This window comes from Podarcis pityusensis, assembly GCF_964106645.2.
Source record: "Podarcis pityusensis genome assembly, chromosome: 16".
NCBI classification, from domain to species: Eukaryota; Metazoa; Chordata; class Lepidosauria; order Squamata; family Lacertidae; genus Podarcis; species Podarcis pityusensis.
The window spans coordinates 42,125,419-42,146,796 of record NC_138041.1 but is presented as its reverse complement, the minus strand read 5'-3'; the positions used below and the strand labels follow the sequence as shown (position 1 = coordinate 42,146,796).

The window sequence follows — 21,378 nt, the reverse complement described above, 5'->3', positions numbered from 1 at the left end:
GGGCAGAAGATGCACTGCACACACATGCCTTGCCCAGGCTCCAGAGCATGTGGAGTCCTTACATGACTGAACCTCTTGTCTGCAGCAAGATGGAAGTGGCCTGGACACCTCTTGCAGAAACTCAGTGCTTATGATCACAACTGCTGGCACAGAAGGCAGGCGTTCTTCTTATGGGCGTTCCAAAAGTATTTCTCATTCTAGGCTGTTGCAAGGATCATGCCTGAGATGAGAGAAGTCCGTAGGAGGCCTTATACCCATTTCCACACTGAGGAGACTATTTTTTTGGTGCTGGCTTTCAGCTAATCCTCTTCAACGGCTCTTTATAATAGCATCACTGAGTCTGCTTAGCATTTGATGCTGGGCATGCTTTATGCATATCTGAGATGCAGCAGAAGTCATTCTCTAACTGCACCCCATAGATGCCCTCCTCCCAGGTTGCTCCACATATACCCTGACAAGCATGGTGGGATTTTTGAGCAAGGCGGTCTCTGGAGCATGCTCCAAATGCAAATATGACACCTGCACATCCAAGGATTGCAGCTCATCCATTTCTGCATGATAAAGAACTGCATGGCTTTTTAAGCCCACATCTGAAGAAGGAGGAGGAGGAGGAGGAGGAGGAGGAGGAAGTTTTCATCCACCAAGTAATTTCAGCTTAATAACTGCTTTTGCAGTAACTTCCACTGCATGACAATGGGCTTCCCTGGTTTATGTGTTGCATGTGCGAAGATGGAAATCTAGGTTTCCTTGCCTACAAGACATGAGCAGTGTGTGCAGATGGTCAAAGAGCTGGTGGAGCCTGGCAGGAAGAACTAACCATGAAGCCCCAACACAACCACAAAACCCATGGGGGGGCCTTTGCCCATTTGCCCTTCCTCAGCCCAGGGGTGAGATCTTTCTTCCCCCACCCACAACCGTGACCCTTAATCTGTTCCAGCTTTCCCCAGCCTGGTGCCCTGCAGATGTGTTGGACTGCAACTCTCATCTGACGGGTGTTGTAGTCCAAAACATACACTGAGCAGCAAGGGGACAAGGGTAGATCTGATTCTGGATGTGCACAGACTGGGGGTGGTGGGACTTTAAGCTGAAAAGCAGCTTCCAGGGCTTTCAATCCTTGGCATGAGATCTTGGTTGTATGAAGCTATAGAGGCGGAGGGATTTCTACAGTGCCATGGTCATTTTGGGGAGATCAGACCTAGCAATGTGGAGATTTGCTTCCCAGAATTACTTTGTATTTTTTAAAAAATGTAACGTTTAAACCTTTCTGCTCAGCACTGGTCTTCATATTCCAAGGATGCTACTGCTTCTGCCTCCCACTCAAACAGAAATTATGTAGCACCGCTTGGTAACTGACCAAATTTGGGTGTGCAGTGCCATCACTGAGGGCTAGTGAGGGCATTTTAAGCAGAGGTGGTTCATTTGACACTCCTGGTGAAAATCGAAGGCATCGTTTGGCACTTTGAGAAAAAAATGTTAATGAAAATCAGAGCATAGGTTTGGTTCAGCCACATCCACTTCTAGACAGTGAGCTCAGAACTTTCGTACATTTAACTTATGTACATTCAGTTTTATGTATGTGGCAAAAAATAAGAAAAATTAAAAAGAAGGCAGAAAAGGAGCAGGATTCTGGAAAATATGACTTTGGCAATCCCACCTGCCATTGAACCCAATGGGTTTTGACTATACATGATGTTGGCTTTAGTCATGATCCCTGGAAGCTGCTGGCCTGCTGTACTGTACATTTCTCCACTAGCCCAGAAAAGACTAGCCACCCACTCAAAACGTGTGCTGTGGGTTAGTTTAAAGAAAGGCAAGTTATGCCTTTCCTCCCTGAAGGATAGAGAAGGTACCTAGCATAGTGTCTGAACAAACAAAGAACAGGAAAGGAACGACAGGCTGATTTCATGATATGACAGGAGATTTCTTGAAATGGCCAGGTGGGTATGTCCTGATTTGGCCAGACTGCTTCAGAAATGCATCTTGCACAGTCATTAGGGTGGGGGTGGGGAGAGAGCATGCGTCACTAGAGATGGGAGTGCAGGGGATTTGTTCAGCTCATATTTTAATTAGCAATTTTTTAAAACAACACTAAAAATATAGCCCTCCTTAGAAATTTGCACTTCTCCCAGTTTGACAGTGCAGTTCTCTAACCAAAAATTGTGCAAAAATGTGTGGATTAGGGGAAAGTGTGCCTGAAAATGCATGTATTCATGAAGGTAACCTTTTATTTTGTTTATGGGGGAATTACATGTGGAAATGTGTGTGTTCAAGGAAATGGCTTACAAAAATGTGTGTATTAGGGAAATGTGCATATTCAGCATTGGGTGAGTAGCTGTGAGGGACCCACAGCTCTGGCTTTCTCAGAAGGTGCAGAGTTGGAGCAGGTACACCAGACAAGCTCATTCAGAGAAATTGCAGGGGGCAGGGATTGGGGTCACATTTTGGCTTATAGCCTCTCCCACCCCCTTACAACTTGGATGAGTCCAGGGGACCCTGCTGGCTTTGGGCACAGTCAAACTCTGTGCGTTTTACCCAGCCCTGGTAAAGACTGGGTTCGTTTTCATCGTTGGGTGCTTCTTGCCACTATGGTGCCCAAGAAATGCCTCTTGTTTGCTGTGCATCCAGAGGGGAATTTCCCCATCTGTTTGCTTATTCTGCCCTTTGCTGAGCCAGATCCATTTCCGTGTGTGTGTGTGTGTGTGTGTGTGTGTCTTTGTGTTGTCTCAAGAGGTTTCCGCATGTAAATTTCCTTCCAGGTCAACCCTGCTGGGTCTCAATGTGCCCACCATTGTCTGTGAGATTGCAGGGTGGCATAAGGTTGCTATGGCAACTACATCTCTTCTCCTTAGCTAGAAGTGTTGATTACTGTCAAGGCTAAATCTTGAACAACTGTATTTCTGGATCGAGGCTCCTCTCCAAGCAGCAAAGTGCTTGTTCTGGGGAATGGGGGAATGGTTTCAGAGCATCTCCCATATTAAAAAGATGACACAAAGGAGAGGATAGGCCAGCCCACTTTCCTGCAAACACAGAAGACTGATTCTTTTATTGGGGGGCGGCATGTTTTGGATTTAGCAAGAGGCAAAAGGCAGCAAAAATGTCCTTGTCAACAAAGGCCTTGGCCCAAACCTCTCTCAATGTGCAGAATTTGCAGGAGGAAATCCTCATCTCCTTATGCAGCTCAGCTGACCATAGGAGCCAATTTCTAGGGGCCATGGGGGCTTTGTCACCAACAATAAAATATTTGAGGGGATGGGTCCCCACAAAGTTGATGGGCATTCCCATTCAAATGGTGTGTGTGCACTGCGTCATGTGGTTGATTATGCAGGGTGGGGCTTACCTCCCCCCCCCCCAATATTTTATTCAAGTTGGCACCCCTGCAGCTGACTGAACCTCCCCAATCGCCTCTGCCTTGCCTAAAGGTGTACTGTCTCCAGAAATTTTGAAGCAATGGTGTGGGGGGATACATTTTATCCTTTGTTTGGGGGGAAATGGAAATTGTCCTAAACATTGAGAAAATGCAATACTTTGTAAAAGTACTCCTTACCTATTGAAAGTCACATTGTTACTTGTTATATTTTCCCTGTTTAGGGAAGCTTTTAATATTTCATGAATTAGTACATTTTAATGTTTTGTTGGAAGCTGCCCAGAGTGACTGGGGAAACCCAGACAGATGGGCGGGGTATAAATAATATTTTATTTTATTTTATTTTATTTTATTTTGTTCAACATTCTAAATATTTCATAATATCTAATATTTCAAAATCCCACCCAAACAACAGTTTTTCAAAGGGGGGGGGATGAGAAAGTGGTTTCCCCCCTGAAATTTCATACCCACCCCCACACGGGGCCTTGACCTCTCTAGCCTGGCCTCATGTGGGAGAGAGATTCCCTGGGTATCCAGAGTCTCATGTATGCGCTGTGTGGACCTTTGGGCACATCAAGTATCAGGAAATGCTCCCTGTAAGATTCCAAGCCAGCCAGCACCCTAAATACCTCCAGCATACCGTTGAATGCTGAGAAGATTTCCACACACCCCAACCATACTTAGAATCATAGAATTGTAGAGTTGCAGAGACCTGGGGGTCATCTAGTCTAATCACCTGCAATGCAAGAATCCTGTCCACAGCCATGGGCATAGCCAGGATTTATTGGGGAGGCAGGCTTTATGTTAGTGGGGGGCAGCATCATCTGTGATGCAATTGGTCAGATAGGTATTTGCCCCCCTGGCTACATCCATGTCCACAGCTGTCCCTGGGTGGGCTCAAACCACCAGCGTTCTGGTTAGCAGCCAGACAGACTGAAACCATTTGAGAAGAAGGGACAGAGAAGTCAGCTTGTTTTAGTTTCTCTCAATATTTCCAATCTGAAGTTCAGTTTGTCACTAATTGCGGGGGTGCAATTAGTGCCAGCACCGTCCGTTAAGAGTTTGGGTGTAATCTTTGACACCTCCCTTTCCATGGAGGCGCAGATTACAGCTATACCAAAGGCGGCATTTTTTCATCTCCGCCAAGCTAAGCAGTTGGCTCCTTATCTCTCTCGCCCTGACTTAGCCACTGTGATCCACGCGACGGTCACCTCCAGACTGGATTATAGTAACTCGCTCTACGTGGGGCCGCCCTTGAGACTGACCCAGAAACTCCAGCAGGTGCAGAATGCCGCAGCGAGACTCCTTATGGGGTCCTCGCTGTGAGATCACATTCACCCGGTGCTATACCAGCTGCACTGGCTCCCGGTGGAGTACAGGATCAGGTTTAAGGTGCTGGTTTTAACCTTTATTATTTTTTTTATAGAAATTTATTAGGTTTTACAATAGAAATAAACATAATAAACAATATAACATATATCTTAACATAATTTCACATTTTCTTTGGACTTCCTCACATCTCCCGCTCCCACTTTCATCGTTATAACATTTTGTCAGCAATTTATTATCTTATTTACATTCTTATATCCCTTCTATGTTTCATAATCTTCTAGTTCTCAAAAAGAGTTATATTTTCTCAATCTCACTTATTTTCTTAAAATCATCTAAGTTAGTGGTGCTCAGTTATTTTGATCTAGCATCCTGTTTAGCATTCACTCAAATTGCAATATTTTTGTAAATAATTCTTAAATTTCTTCCAATCCTCCTCAATCCTCTCTTCTCCCAGGTCACGAATTCTGCCGGTCATCTCAGCCAGTTCCATGTAGTCTATCAGTTGCATCTGCCATTCTTCCAGTGTGGGTAGATCTTGAGCTTTCCAATGCTTTGCGAGTAGTATCCTTGCTGCTGTTGTTGCATACATAAAAAATGTCTGGTCCTTCTTTACCACCCCTTGGCCGACAATACCCAAAAGAAAGGCCTCTGGTTTCTTAGTGAAGGTATATTTAAATACCTTTTTCAGTTCATTATAAATCATTTCCCAGAACGCCTTCACTTTAGGGCAAGTCCACCAGAGGTGGAAGAATGTTCCTTCACACTCTTTACATTTCCAACACTTATTGTCAGTCAGGTGGTAAATTTTTGCAAGTTTGACTGGGGTCATATACCAGCTATATATCATTTTCATTACATTTTCTTTCAAAGTGTTACATGCAGTAAATTTCAATCCAGTACTCCACAACCTTTCCCAGTCCTCAAACATAATATTATGCCCAATGTCCTGCGCCCACCTTATCATAGCCGATTTAACCGTTTCGTCTTGTGTGTTCCATTTTAACAGCAAGTTATACATCCTTGAAAGTACCTTACTCTTAGGTTCTAACAATTCTGTTTCTATTTTCGATTTCTCCACCTGGAACCCTAATTTCTTGTCATTTTTAAAAACTTCTTTAATCTGAGCGTAATGTAACCAATCTCGCACTTTATCCTTCATTTTCTCCAAACTCTGCAGTTTCCAATTGTCTCCATCTTTTTCTAAAATTTCCCAATATTTTGGCCATTTGGCCTCCATATTGGGTCTTTTTCGGGCCTTAGCTTCCAAAGGTGAAAGCCACCTTGGGGTTTTATTTTCCAGCAAGTCTTTATATTTTGTCCAGACATTAAACAGTGATTTTCTGACAATATGGTTCTTAAAGGCCTTATTTGCTTTAACCTTGTCATACCATAAATATGCATGCCATCCAAAAGCATTGTTAAACCCTTCCAAATCTAACACATCAGTGTTTTCAAGAAGTAGCCAGTCTTTTAGCCAGCAGAACGCTGCGGCTTCATAATACAACTTTAGATCTGGCAGGGCAAAGCCCCCTCTTTGTTTTGCATCAGTTAATATCTTAAACTTAATTCTGGGCTTTTTGCCCTGCCAGACAAACTTAGAAATATCTCTCTGCCACTTCTGAAAGCACTCCGTCTTGTCCAAAACCTGAAGTGTTTGAAATAAAAACAACATCCTTGGCAATACATTCATCTTGATAGCAGCAATTCGGCCTAACAAAGAAAGTTTCAATTTTGACCAACTATCTAAGTCTCTCTTAATTTCTGCCCAGCATTTTTCATAATTGTCCTTAAATAGACTTAGGTTTTTTGCTGTTATGTTAACCCCTAGGTATTTTACTTTTTTAACCACATTAAGTTCCGTCTCTTTCTGAAACCGTTCTGACTCTGTATCTGTCAAATTTTTCCCCAAAACCTTAGTTTTCTGTTTATTTAATTTAAATCCAGCCACCCGACCAAAGTCATTAATCAGTTGTAATACTCTTTTCGTACTAGGCTCTGGCTTCTGCAGGGTCAAAACCAGGTCATCTGCAAAAGCTTTTAATTTATATTGTTTCTGTCCGACCTGAATTCCTTCCACCAACCGATCCCCTCTAATCATATTCAATAGCACTTCCAGAACCGAAATAAATAACAAAGGGGATATAGGGCAACCTTGTCGTGTTCCTTTTTCAATTTTAAACTCTTCTGTAACCACATTATTAACTATCAGTTTAGCTTTCTGTTCTGAATATATCGCTTCAATCCCATTCTCAAAACCCCATCCCACTCCCATCTCTTTTAAATTTCCCAACATAAATTTCCAGGAGATGTTGTCAAAGGCCTTCTCCGCATCTATAAAGATTAAAACTGCTTTTGTGTTTATATCTGTTTGCAAAAGTTCCAAAATGTCAATAATGTTCCTTGTATTAGCAAACAGATGTCTACCTGGGAGAAAGCCTGCCTGGTCCTTATGGATTACTTCATTTAAAACTTTTTTAAATCTACTTGCCAAAATGTCTGCAAATATTTTGTAATCCACATTTAGAAGGGAAATGGGACGGTAGTTCTTAAGTTGTGTCTTTTCAGCTTCCGACTTTGGTATTAATGTGATAAACGCTTCCTTCCACGACTCCGGAGCCCTCTTCCCCTCCATAATTTCATTGCTGACCTCCATCAAAGGTTGTATCAAATAGTCTTTTAATGTCTTATAGTACTTGGAGGTCAGCCCATCTGGCCCTGGAGATTTGCCCAGTTGCATGTTCTGAATGGCTTGTTCAATCTCCTGTCGTGTTATTTTAGAATTCAGGATTATCCTATTTTCTTGTGACAATTTGGATAGTCCATTTTTTGCCAAAAATTGTTTAATCTCAACTTCATCTTGCGGCCCTTGGGTGTATAGTTTTTTGAAGTATCTCTGGAAACACTTTCTAATGTCCACCGGATTCTGAATGTTTTTTCCTTCAACCACTAAGTTTGTAACCGTATTTAATCTTTGTCTTCTCTTCAACTGCCAAGCTAGCAGTTTTCCACATTTATTCGCCGACTCAAACGTTTTTTGTTTCATTAGTTTAATCTTCCATTCAATTTCCTGATTTATCAGTTCAGAATATTGTGTTTGATAAAGTTTAATTTCTCTCAGAGTTGGCTGTGACTTCGGATTCACTCTTAACTTCTTCTCTAATTCTTTTATTTTATCCAAGATTTTATCTTTTTTCTCATTTTGTGTTCTTTTCTTTACTGCATTCTGTTGTATCAAGAATCCCCTCATTACGGCTTTACTTGCGTCCCAGACGATTCTTTTTTCCACCGTAGTATTCATATTTATCTCAAAGTAATCCTTCAAAACTTTTTGGGCCTTCTTGGTAATTTCCTGATCTCTGGACAAATTGTCATTCATCTTCCGTCTAAAGGATCCAGTTGGTAGTAGTGTCATGTCCATTTTTACTGCATTATGGTCGGAACAGGTCTTTGGGCAGATTTCCACTTTTCTGACCTTAGGTGCCAGGCCTCTAGATATCCATATTTGGTCGATTCTTGTCCAGGTCAGTTGGGCTTCAGAAAAGAATGTTCCCTCTCTTCCTAGTGGGTTCTTTGCCCTCCAGATGTCAATCAAATCCATATTGTCTGTCATTTCAAAGAAGGTTTTAGGTAGTCTGCCGTCTTTTGTAACATTTTGGCTTTGTGACTTGTCCATGTTAGTTGATACGACCCCATTCATATCTCCCATCATTATGATGTTGTTGTAGTCCAGGTAATCCAGCATTGTCTCCTGCAGCTTCTTGTAAAATTCCGATTTCCCTTCATTAGGTGCATAGATTCCTAATATCAACAATTTCTCTCCTTGATGTTGTATCTCAATTGCCAAAATTCTTCCATGTTCATCTTTAAATAAGAATTTAGGTGACAGGCTCTCTTTCGCATATATCACCACACCTCTCTTCTTAACTTTGTCCGACGATATAAATTCCTGGCCCAATCTTTTATTTATTAACACTTTTCTATGGAGCCTCGTCACATGTGTTTCCTGTAAACAAATAATGTCCAATTGTTCTTTTTTTAATATATGAAATATTTTCTTCCTTTTTTCCGGAATGTTACAACCATTAATATTCCAGCTCAACAGTTGCAGAGACATCCTGAATTAATCTGGTTATTTTTCCAGGGGTGGTATCTTGTTCACAGAATCTTCAGGTTCCCCAGGTGCTGGTGTTGGTACTGGCGTTGCCCCAGGCCCAGAAGGTAGTTCAATTCCTTTTTGAAGGTCCTCTCCGTGTGTAGACAGAAATTTGTCTCTCTCTTCCAATGTTCTGATTTTGACCTTTCTCCCTCTAAAGGTAAAAGATATTCCTTGGGGGAATTCCCACCTAAATGCAATTGCGTTGCTCCTTAATAATTTGGCAAGTTCAGAGTAGGCGGCTCTAAGGTCCAACAGTTGTCTTGGAATGTCTTTGTAGATTTCAATTCTTCTGTCCAGAACCTCCAGTGACTTTCCGTAGTGTAGGCCCAAAATCTTGTCCCTTTCCTCCTTTGATCTCAATGTTATCAAACAGTCTCTGGGCCTCTCCTTCTTTATAAATCTTCCAAGTCTGAAAGCTGACACAATTTTAAAGTCCTTTTCCTCCAAATTCCAGAACTTGGAGAATTCTTTGGTCAAAAACTCAGCTAGGTTTCCTTCTTCTGCCTCTTGTAGTGACCTAATCCTCAAATTATTCTCACGATTTCGCAGTTCTATCATAGAAAGATAAGTCTGATATTCCCCAACTTGTTTGGTGAGTGGTCTTACCTCTTGTTCTAAATTTTCTAATTTTTGTCTGGTATCCTCAGCCAATTTCCGATTTTCTGCTGTGGCCTCCGTTAACTGTCCAATTGCCTGTGTGTTCTGTGCCACTTGTACAGTTAATTTATTTAGGCATTCTGTATTTTTGTCAATCTTTGCTGATTGCTCATCTGCTTTCTTGTCCAAAGCTTCCAATTTTTCAAAAATTTTGTCTAAAACAGAAGCAGATGCTCCTGAGGCCATATCTTCCAATTGTAACTGCTCTATTTCTCCCTCTCCCTCTTTTGCCTGTGACGAGGCAACTTCTTCTACTTCTACTTCTGAAGGCAAAGTAGGTACAGATGATCTGCGTGTCTGTGAGGCTGAGGTTAGAGTTGTCAAAGTTGTTTGTCTAACTCTTCCTCTTCTTCTTGTGCCACTCATTCCAACGTTATCTATCAGTCAAGGTCACACTGAGTTATTCCCATGGGAATAGAAAGGCCCAGAGAAAGCAAACAACCAGGGAATCGAAAGTAAATGTAAAGTCACTGTTTTAATCCAATCCTCTAGAGGGAGCTTAAAATGTCTTTCAGAGTCTAATTTAATATCCAGGAACCTTCAGATACAAATATTTAGCAGAGTTGATATTAATAATCACTTTGTTACAAGCAGTGCTTACTTGTCTCCAAAGAAATGTTTCAAGTTAGAAGGTCTCAATACCCTCAGATTGTTGCAAGTTCCAATATACAGTATCCAAATCTGCAGTACTGACAGCTCAGTCTCTCAAAGCTCAGGCAGCTCCGGACCCTGGGTTTCACCTTTTAATTATAATCCAATAAAAGGAGGAAGGTCAAATACAAATAATAATTCCAAATCTTTAACTTAGAATCTTTACTTTAGATTGCAGGTTCAGTGGATGCTTAGATCCGTAAAGTTTAAAGGCTCTTTTTTCAGCCTCCACTCCTCCAGGTATTCGCTTTTTCAAGTTCAATGGCAGCGGAAGACGGACTTCCTGTTTCCACGTCTCTCCGCTCTCAGCCAAGTTCAGCCAAGTTCAAATCTTTTAATTTAAAGTCTCTAATTTCAAGTGATTCAGTCTTTACTCACGAGTAAGTTGATTTTAGTTCCGAATCCGAATTTGACAGGAAAAGGGATCAGCGCTCACCGGCAGCAGCAGCGCGGCTTCGCTCCGCAGATTGCGAAACGGCTCACAGCGCCGCAACCCCCCTCCACGCTCCGGAGCCCCTTACGGGGTTCCTTTGACGTTTGGAGGGTCGCTTTAGGCGCCCACCGAGCCTCAAGACCACAGGCTCTTGCCGCCTGTGGTTTTCCGGAGTGGGTCTCCGCTTCGCCGTAGCGGACGACCCGGTGTCTGCGGAGCCTCCTCTCCCGGTCAGAAGAGGACCACCATTGCCGTTCGCGCCGCCCCCGGAAGTCCCACATTCATCCGGTACTATACCAGCTGCACTGGCTCCCGGTGGAGTACAGGATCAGGTTTAAGGTGCTGGTTTTAACCTTTAAAGCCCTATACGGCCTAGACCCTCGTACCTACGGGACCGCCTCTCCTGGTATGTCCCACAGAAGAACTTACGGTCTGCAAATGAAAACATCCTGAAGATCCCAGGCCACAGAGAGGTTAGGCTGGCCTCAACTAGAGCCAGGGCTTTCTCGGCCGCAGCTCCAATCTGGTGGAACGCTCTATCACAAGAGACTAGGGCCCTGCGGGACCTGACATCTTTCTGCAGGGCCTGCAAGACAGAGCTGTTCCACCAGGCCTTTGGTCAGGGCACAGCCTGACCCGCCCCCCCTTCTGGCAATCTGCACAGAATTTTGCTTAATGGTTGCCACCAATTTGATTTTAATTAATTTTTATAATGAAATGTTTTTAGAACGTTGGATTATTTTGATTGTTGTTAGCCGCCCTGAGCCCAGCTTCGGCTGGGGAGGGCGGGATATAAATAACATTATTATTATTATTATTGTTGTTGTTGTTGTTGTTGTTGTTGTTGTTGTTGTTATTTTGCATCAGGTTGCATAAAAAAAAAAGATGGCCAGAAAGAGAAACATTTCCATACAAATAAAATAACAAAGAAGCACTAAAATCAGATGCAACATAAGACTCATCAAGAGAAGATGAAACAGTTACACAATTTTTCATAAATCTGAGGGGTTCACATACAGAATTGGCAAGTGGAAGGAAGGAATTGCTTCCTAATTACTAGCAGTCTGTTGCAATTTTTTTAAAAAGTCCTCTTGAAATTTGTTGTATGTTGTATGCAATTTTAACTAATACATGTATACATGCAAGCAGGTTATCCTAATACAATTCATTTTTTATGTAACTTCCACTAATATTTCCAGTTTTATACACATTTGTGTACAAGCTACATTGCATCAGGAGAATTGCATCTGAAAATTCAGAGAGTTGGGAATTTTGAAGCCTAGTCATGTTTTGGTTCACATACTGCTTCAGGAAGAGCAAGTCAGCAAACCAAACCCAATATCTTCCCCATCTCTGCCCACAAATGTCTGTCATCTTCTTCCATGAGTTCTGCAGGATGCTCCTGTTTCCATTCACTTTCTGAGGCTTCTCTGAGTTGGTCACTGACTTGGTCACAAACCCCTTGACAGATGGTCAGTGTTTTACCTTCTTGTTGGTTTTGTGAGGCATGGGGGCCGCTGCCTGCAAGGCCCTTTCCGCCTGGCCTAGGAGGCGAGGCCCAGACTCACCAGCCCTACTGAAGAGGCTCCTCATGAGGCCAGAGGAACATTGCCCAGCTATTGTTTTATTGATTTATTGATTTAATATGCTGTACACCGCTTTGAGGTTTTTTAAAAAAATATAAAGCGGTAAAGAATTTTTTTTTAAAAAAATTGCTTAGCTGGGTGTGTTTTTTTAGAATACAATATTCCTTGAGACTTGAAAAGGAGGCACATTTTTAATAAATAAAATGCCCACAGGGGACGGGAGGCGTTTTCTCCAACTCTGGCACTCTTTTTCATAGCTATTCTAATTGAAGATTAAGATTAAGGCAGGATATAAATATGTCAAATAAATAATTCAGCCATTTGTGATTAGCTTAATGATGTTAGAAATTACTTTCTACAACACAAGGAACAAACTGCAGACACCGAGAGCCATTTCCAATGTAAATATTAAATTTAAATATTAGGCTTCCTCTGAGAATTCTGTACATGTACTTGGATTGTGAGGATTCAAAGCACTGAAAGCATTCAGAGGTAGGATAGCCTCACCAAATGTAGCACTCAGCTATCAACCACGGTGCCGTTTGTTCAATGGTTTTTCATGTTCATCTCGGGTTCCCTCCCGTCTGGGCTGCAGCCACTACCAGAGAGTAAAGCCCACTGGCAGCACTGCAGGGCTGTTGTGTTGCAGTTGGACAAAGGAAGGGGTGGGAGAGGCTCCTTTCAGCATATCCCCTTCAACCAGCCGAAGGGTCTCTGCCAGAGGCCAATGGAGGGTGTGGTCACAGGGAAAAGTAGGTGGATCAGTGCATGTAATGCGGAGCTCTGTGCAATGAGACACCTTCTGTCCACACAAAAGCTGGAGGGTTTTGTGAAGACCCCACTCACACCTCTCTCCTTCCAGACAAGCAAGTTCAAGGACACATCCCAGTGAGTCAAAGGTTCTGGAGGTGGATGCACCGCACAGCTGGGGAGGAGGCATGTGCCCTGCACAGTGGGCACCACTAAGCAAGAGTCCTGGAGGCTGGATAGACAGGCTGCGAAGGCTGAGGCTCCCCACTCCTGGGGCAGGCATGCCATTCTCAGATGGGACGTAGGGCAGCCATCAGGAGTGTGGCGGAATTTGGAGAGATTGGAGAGATAGTAGCCAGAATTGACAGGATAGCCTTAGCCTCAGCCATCTCACTTCTAGCATCAGAAATAAATGGGTTTTCAGAGAGTGTGTGTGAGAGAAATTTTCAGTTGCTGGATAAGAGGAGGTATTGCCAAATCTTTTTTAAAAGTTTATCTCAAAGTAAAATTCTATTATATGACCAAGTGATACAAAAGGGGTAGTGTTCATTACTTGCAAATCTCAAGGTATTTTGACGGACACCAACTTGGACAACCGTAGAATCATAGAATAACAGAACTGTAGAGTTGGAAGGGACCCCCAAGGGCCATCCAGTCCAACCCCCTGCAATGCAGGAATCACAGCTAAAGAATCCCTGACAGATGGCCATCCAACCTTTGCCTAGAAACCTCCGAGAAAGGAGAGTCCACCACCTTCCTTCCAAGGGAGTCTGTCGAACAACCCCTACCATCAGAAAGTTCATCCTCGTGTTTAGTTGAAATTTCTTTCCTTGTAATGTGAATCCATTGGTTCAGGTTGTTTATAAAGACTCTGAACAACAGGCCCAGGGCAGGACTTGCTACTTTTTTCCAGGATAATGAGGAACCGCTACTAGTGAGTACTCTTTGGGTTCAGTCAGTCAACCAGGAACAAATCCACCCAACAGCTGCCTCATCCACCCTGCATTTTGCTAGCTTCTCCACAAGAATATCATGGGGGACTTTGTCAAAAGCCTTCAGGAAATCGAGATACAAGGTGCTGGACTAGATGAGGCACTTTTGGCCTGATCCTACTGCCGGGCTGTTCTGATGCTCAGCAGCTACATTCAAAGTCTTACAAGAGGAACAGATATCAATGGGCTGCTGAGATCTTTCAAAAAGGTTGTCAGAAGGGGGGGTGGAGTATTTATGTAAAAAGTATAGAAAATATTAATAGCTACAATGAATATGTGAAACAAAGCTGGGAAAGGGAAGGTATGAACAAAACGACAGAAAAGGATTGGCTTATAATAACACACAAAACACAAAATAACTGGCTGTTGTCGCCCTCAGAAGAATTGTTATTTTTTTGTACCTGAAGTGTCCAATTCAAAAGAGGAAGGGGAACATTTGCTGGGGGCATGCATCACTTATGAGTATCCCCAAATAATGAGTTATATTGGGCTGATATACTGAGTCGGATTGCACTGCTGCTGTTGAGGATGATCAGGACTTCCTGATGCCCAACCTTCTGAGTCTCTCTGTTGCCTCAGTTTCCCTTTAAAGTTATTTGTTTCCCCTTTTCTTTTTTGAGAAACCAAACCAAACTGACAGTTTTCTGGGAAGGTAGGAATAATTCTGCAGAAATCTTTCAGGAAAAACTGGAGTTTGTACAATTCTGAAACAGTTATACCCAGGTGGTGGAAGATTTCGAGCCTTTCAGGACTCTTCCCAGCCCAAACTATTTTCTGTGCTCCTTGAGCAGTTTTTGTCTGCCTTGAATGTGTCCTTGAATAATGTTTGATTGTTTATAAGAGATTGTTTAAACCACCAACTTGTTTGAAAAAAATATATTATGGGTGTGTGCAGTGCGTTTTTCTGGGATTGCTCAAGGGTATGTAGTACCAGGACCTCTCCTGCCCCCAAATGTTTAAAGTGTGACACTTACGGTAACAACTTAATGGAGAGTACCGGCACCTTTTTTCCTAAAAGAACAAAAGCACTGAGTAAAATCATTTACATATCATAGAATCATAAAACGCAGAACACATGACCAGCACTTAATCAAATTAATTCTCTAAAAAACACTTGGCAAAACCAGGATTTTGTGCCCACTTTCCACAAGAACATTGTGGAAATGGCTAGCACTGCTTGGTTCATGTAGAAACTAAATTTATATGTCTCTTGGATGGAGGTGCAGGGAATGTCTTGCTGTGCTTAAAAACCTCTGGTTTTTGCATGCTTCCAATATCACCTACTGCATGAGATACATCTGCTGCCCGCCCACTGCTTGCCATTGGCCCCACCCACTTTTGCCCTCCAGCCCTGCACATCACCAACACGTGGCTCCTGGGAGGAGCTAAAACCCTTGGGCTGACAAGGGCTCCACTTCACCCCTGGTCTATGGACCTTTTGAAAATCTAATATGAAAGGTTAAATTGGGACACTATCCATAGGAATCAATTACTGTATTTGCATTCCTGTTTGCTTTTCTTGAAATCATAGGGTTGGATTCAGACTTACATAACTCATAGTAGACCTACTGAAATCAGTAGGCCTTAAGTTACCGGACTAAGTCTGGACCACTCCATAGTGAATTTGTAAATGTGATATGAAGCCATTCAATAAAGACTTCTTTTCTTTTTTAGTTTTAAAAATAAATGATGGATGTTGAAGTCTGTTGTCCCATGTAATGCTTTACTCAGTGGCTGTTGTTTCACCTTTTGTCCCAGGATAAACAAGGATCAAGAAACAAGCCAGCAGCTGTCTCCCTTAGGTGCAGAACGAAGGGGATATGGAAGGAGTGCAGGGGGTGCTGATTTTGACAAAGCTAATCAAAGCCCTTCCTTCGGTACCCAAAGACCAGATTATGGGAAACCCATTTCAAATGAGTTTTTCACTCTCCAAAAGTTAGGAGCTGTGTCTCCATCCATTACGAGAAGGATGTCCTCTCCAGCAGTGGCAGAAGAGATGTTATCAAGTCCTTTGTCCCCTTCTGTGCTCAGAAGGGTGTCCCCTTCAGCAGAAGACAAGTTGTCACGCTCCTCCTCTGCACTTTCTGAATATGTTGAAGAGCTGCGAAGAAAAAGACTGAAGGACAAAGAGCCAGGGAACTTAGTGTTAGATGATGTCTCCTCTATGCCTATTTACCAAACAACAGGAGCCTCATCCCTTAGAAGATGCAAGACTTTGAAGGATGATGAAGATCTCCCAGTAACTCTGGAGGGAATTGGTGAAAGTTCTCGAGCTGGCCTGGTCCGCTCCTCTAGTTTGAGGAGCATATCATCTGAGAGCATGGCACGGCCAAACCTCTCCCCAGCTCTGAAAAGGGTCTCCAAGTTTGGGTCCTATGACTCTCTCATTCAGAACATAGATGACACCTACTCAAAGCTCAGCTCCCCAGCCCTGGGTGGAGAAATGTTCAGCACTTTGCGACTTAAACCATGGAGAAGTTGCCTGGAGGCATCCCTGGAAGAAACGACAGACACAGATCTAGGAAAAGAACCTCTGGTCTTTCAGAACAGAAGATTTGGTGATGTTCCAAGTGAGGGAAAGGAAACTGATCCACTCTCTTGGAAAATACCAACTCTGAGCTATGAGAGGAAAACGAATAATGATTCAGATGACTTCCTTCCAGCCGTCCGGAAAGGCCAGTCAACCAGCAGCCTGGCCAGAGGTCCCAAAGAGAGGAGAGAAGGCCAGAGGCCCATGAGTGTCCGTTTTGAAGACCAAGTCTCGCCCAGCCACACTTTCCTCTCTGAGATAAAGGCCACTTTATCACCAAGTCCAAAACCCCAAGAGGACCCTGGAAACCTCTCTGACTCGTCTTCGTCTTCTGGCTCAGTTGTATCTTTCAAAAGTGCTGACAGCATCAAGAGTCGGCCAAGGATCCCAAGGCTGGAAGGGGAAGGATGCATTGGGAAAAGAAGCCCGGAGGGCGCGAAAGATGACTGGCGGTCTGAAGCCGAGGGGAAGGAAGATGATGTAAACAGTATCATGATGAAATACCTAGGAAAAGACTAAGGTAAAGTGCTGGCATCTTTCATTTCATTTTTTTCATTTCACTTTTAATTTCTTTCTATATTACTATACACAAGGCAGTTTAGAGCGATATATAAGGAACACACCTTATAATAATCTGATCCAATACAAAAAGTCACAGTAAAACATAACTTTAAAATAGAATGACTTATATCAAATAAAGTAATATTCAACAATCTGTTAAAATAGTACACAATAAAATTAACTCTCAAACCACCAGCAAATAATAATTAAACAGAAATTCACTCTTAACCATTACAATAAATGATTACTAAACTATGATAAATAAAAATGACTGCAAGTCACAATGCATAAAATACCACAATGCATAAAATAGCACAAATTGAGCAACAAAGACCCACAAAACTATTTCCCCCTTTCCCCTTCCCAGCTGCTTCTGCTGTTCTTACAGTTCTGCCCTAGGAGAGGCTACTTGCTCAGCTGGGCTTGGTTGAGGTTGGGGAGGCAAGGCTCTTTCTCCCTTCTTTGCACTTCCTCACTGAGGAAGCAGACTTCTACTGGATTACTTTAGAGTCTTTCTATAGGTTTTCTTTTTGTAGACTTTTCCAAACAACTTCCAGCCAGGAAGTTGGTTTGCATGCAGGTTTGCATTCCTCTGTCCTTTTAGTAAAGGAGAGATGAGTGGATTCTGGTCACCAGTTTTCCTTTCTAATAAGTGTTGACTTGTGCCAATACCAATATTGGTGCAACTATTGCGCGCTGCTCTGGTTCGCCAGAAGCGGCTTAGTCCTGCTGGCCACATGACCCAGAAGCTGTACGCTGGCTCCCTTGGCCAATCAAGCGAGATGAGTGCCGCAACCCCAGAGTCGGTCACGACTGGACTTAATGGTCAGGGGTCCCTTTACCTTTAGCTTTTACCAAATATCTCCAGGTCCTTCATACTTAGGCAGGGATTCATGTGCCCAATTGCGTTCTTTACAGAGTGATTTTCTTGGCCTGCACCATCTGTGCAGCAAGGGGGCAACGGCTGCATCCACACGATGCCATTATTCAAAGCACCTTCTTCCTTTCAAAGAATTATGGGCACTGTAATTTACCCCTCACATAGCTGCAATTCCCACAACCACACAACAAACTACAGTGCCTGGGATTCTTTGATAGAAAGAACGTGCTTTGAATGAGTGTGTACCCAGCCATAGTCTCAGTAGTTTCTCCACAGCTCCACCGCCGGAGCATTTTCTAAGAAGTGTTGCAAGATCTTCTGGTTTGGCCTGAATTTTTTAATGTTAATGAAGCTGAACGTTTGAAGATTAAGACAGGGAAAAAGAAAGTACTTATTCACACGGTATATAGTTAAACTAGGAAACTCTCTCCCATAGGAGGCCGTGATGTCTCCCAACCTAGACGGCTTTAAAAGAGGATTGGACAAATGGATGGAGGAGGAGAGGACTATTGAAGGTCCCAAAGGAGTCTATGCTCTTCCTCCACAGTTGAAGGCAGCGATGTTTCTGACTGCCGGTTGCTGGGGCCCCCAGGGTGGGAAAGGGCTCTTTTGCCTGTGAGAAGGGGATGTTGGGCCACATGGGCCCCCACTGGCCTGATCCAGCGGGCTCTACTTATGTTCTTATACTTTTATACTTTTTGTGTGGATGCAGTTCCATGGGAAGTTTTGACTTAGTTTCAAAATTTGCATTTTTATAGCTCTTCCCTGCAGGCCCAAAGACTGGGGTGGGGGTGGCCATATAAGTCAATGTGCACATAAATAGAAGTACAGTACTCTTCTGTACACACAAAGCTTTATATGGGAAAGCAAGCTCTAGAGGTGTCGCATCACACACATTGGAGTTGGTTGGGTTTTTTTGCTCAAAGTGTCCACCAGCTCCAAATGTTTCCATTTCTTGGTCATGTCTGCCATGAGGATTTATTTCTCCAACTTCGGTTGAAGCTCCAGCTCCCAGATGGATGGACACCCCACTGCTGCAGTTAAGTGCTTAAAACACATTAGAAAACATTTTGCGAGGAGGCTGCCTTTGGAGGACATTTTCACAGGTCCTGCTGTGATCAAAACTGCTGAAGCAACACCAGGCAGCTTGGATGTGTTAGTAAAACATTTCTTTATAGGAAACACCGTCTACATAACTGAAAGAGCCGTGTTTGTGTGTGTGTGACTTTTGTTTGAAGTCAGTTGCAGGGAACTGGGGTTTTAGTGGGGAGGAGATGGAAACTTACTCTCATCCCTGGAATCTGTTGCCCCAAAAGTGTAAAGATGGAAAGGGCAGCCCAAAGCAGTTGTGGAGGGATTTTTCTTTTTTAAAAAAATGCAAAACAAAATATACAAGTGAAGTTGGAATGTACATTTTGCAATGTCCCCCACCCCGTAACTACGGTGCTTCTGATCCTTGTTACAGAAGCTCTGAAGAATCTACAAATATTGGGGGGGGGCAGAACAGCAGGTCTTATGAGTGAGATAGCACAATACAGCACACAAAGCTGGCTTTAGGCAGTGATTCAAACCCACCAGCTATTGTAAGCTCCCTCCATTCTAGTCTGGACGATGCAGCCCCTGTGTCCTTTGCATTCACCCCGGATGAAATGTGAAAAGCAAGGCAACTGGAGTGGGTATCTTTAAAATAGTTTCAGCCACCCGCCTCCATAGCATTTTGGAACTGGGTGGGACCTTAGGAGGTTATCCAGCTCAACCCGCTTGACAGATGGCTGCTTGGCCTCTGCTTAAATGCATGTGAAGGTTCTTACTCTGCCAAGAAACTCCTCCTGTTAGCAAGTTTTCCTCATGCCTAGAAGAAATCAGCTTCCTTGCTGCAATTTCCACTCAGAACAAGCCTGCTCCCTCCTCCTTGTGACAGCCCTTCATATACTTAAGGCCATCTGCCATTGGCTCACACACTCTCCAGCTGCTCATACTATTAAGCAACCTGCACAGCTCTTTCATGGGACTTGGTTTCCAGACTCTCCACCTTCTGGCATCCCACCTCTTGATACATCTGGGTTGGTCACTGTTCTTCTTGAAATGTGATGCCCAAAACTTGACAGGACAGGAGTATGACTGCTAGTGATCTGTCCACTATGTCAAAATCATTGCTGGCTGGGGCTGATGTCAAAAACATCTGGAGGGCACCTGGTTGGTGAAGCTGGCATCCACTTTGCTGAGATGAGATGATTTGTTCCATCTGCCATGCTTTAATATTCCTAATATCAATTGTAGTTTCGTCTCCTTAGCTTGCTGGCAGATGAGCTCATTAAGAGCCAGTTAAGAAATTAAATCTGAGCAGCTCAGATTTTTGCAAATGTTTTTATTTAAATGCAAGTTGTGTGATGTTTACAGGGGACCTGAGATGGCTTTGAACATTTGGCTTTTCTTGTGGAAGCGCACATCTTGGTAAGCTCACCTATGATGATGATTGCAACATTAGGTCTGAATCCCAATGAAGGTGGGAGATCAGATTTTCAAAATGAGATGGACAGAAACAGGGAGGAAACTGAGTCTTTAAATTAGAAAGAGGTGCTGGCAAATGTGAATAAATTTCAATTCAGTATTTCTGGTATCTACATTCCCCCCTCCCTCCCCCTCTCCTTCCCCTCTCCAGGAGCCAAGCTTTTGTCTGAATCATCACCATCCAGGCATCCTTGTCGGTTCCAGGCTCTGGCTTCCCCACCTGCTTTGGAGGCACCTGAGTTTCCTAACCCAACAAGGCACAACAACACATGTGTATGTAAGAGAAGCGGGCTGTGCTATCTCTTTGATTTATACAAAATAAAACATTTTGCTTCTTGCATCTGAGTTTTTCCTCCTCCCTCTTTCCTGTCTGTGCTCAAGATGGCTTCAGGGAACCCTTCATGCTCTGAAAAATCCTATTGGGATTAGGAAGAGCCAACCATGGACATGACGTGATAGAAACCTAGGCAACTGCATTATACTGAGTCGGGCCACTGGTCCATCTAGTTCAGTATTGCCCACACTGACTGTCAGCAGCTGTGCAAGGTGCCAGGCAGGGTTCTTGCCCAGCTCTTCCTGGAAATGCTGGAGATTGAACCTGGGAGCTTCTGCAGGTAAAGCAGATGTTCTGCCAGTGAGCAACAGACCTGCATCACCAGCCAGTGCCCGCTACTGGAGCGGGTGGCGCTGTGGTCCAAACCACTGAGCTTCTGGGGCTTGCTGATCAGAAAGTCAGCAGTGCAAGTCCGTGCAACGGGGTGAGCTCCCGTTGCTCTGTCCCAGATCCTGCCAACCTAGCAGTTTGAAAACCTGCCAGTGCAAGTAGATAAATAGATTTCCATGCTCTCTGGCACTCGTCAAGGTGTCTCATTGCGCCAGAAGCACTTTAGTCATGCTGGCCACATGACCCCGAAAGCTGTTTGTGGACAAATGCCGCCTCCCTCGGGCTGAAGCGAGATGAGTTTGACTGGGCCT

The 21,378-nt window shown here is 43.5% G+C and overlaps 1 protein-coding gene across 1 annotated transcript in view; it reads left to right on the top strand.

Moving 5' to 3' along the window:
* The window catches only part of MYO18B (myosin XVIIIB), a 300,711-nt gene extending 279,970 nt beyond the window's left edge, over window positions 1–20,741 (top strand). Inside the window, exons 44-45 of the mRNA XM_080986568.1 lie at window positions 15,680–16,971; window positions 20,555–20,741. Coding sequence (XP_080842694.1) covers window positions 15,680–16,970 — 1,291 coding nt within the window. The 3' untranslated portion in view covers window position 16,971; window positions 20,555–20,741. The remainder of the gene's footprint in view (window positions 1–15,679; window positions 16,972–20,554) is intronic.
* The last annotated feature ends 637 nt before the right edge of the window (window positions 20,742–21,378 follow it).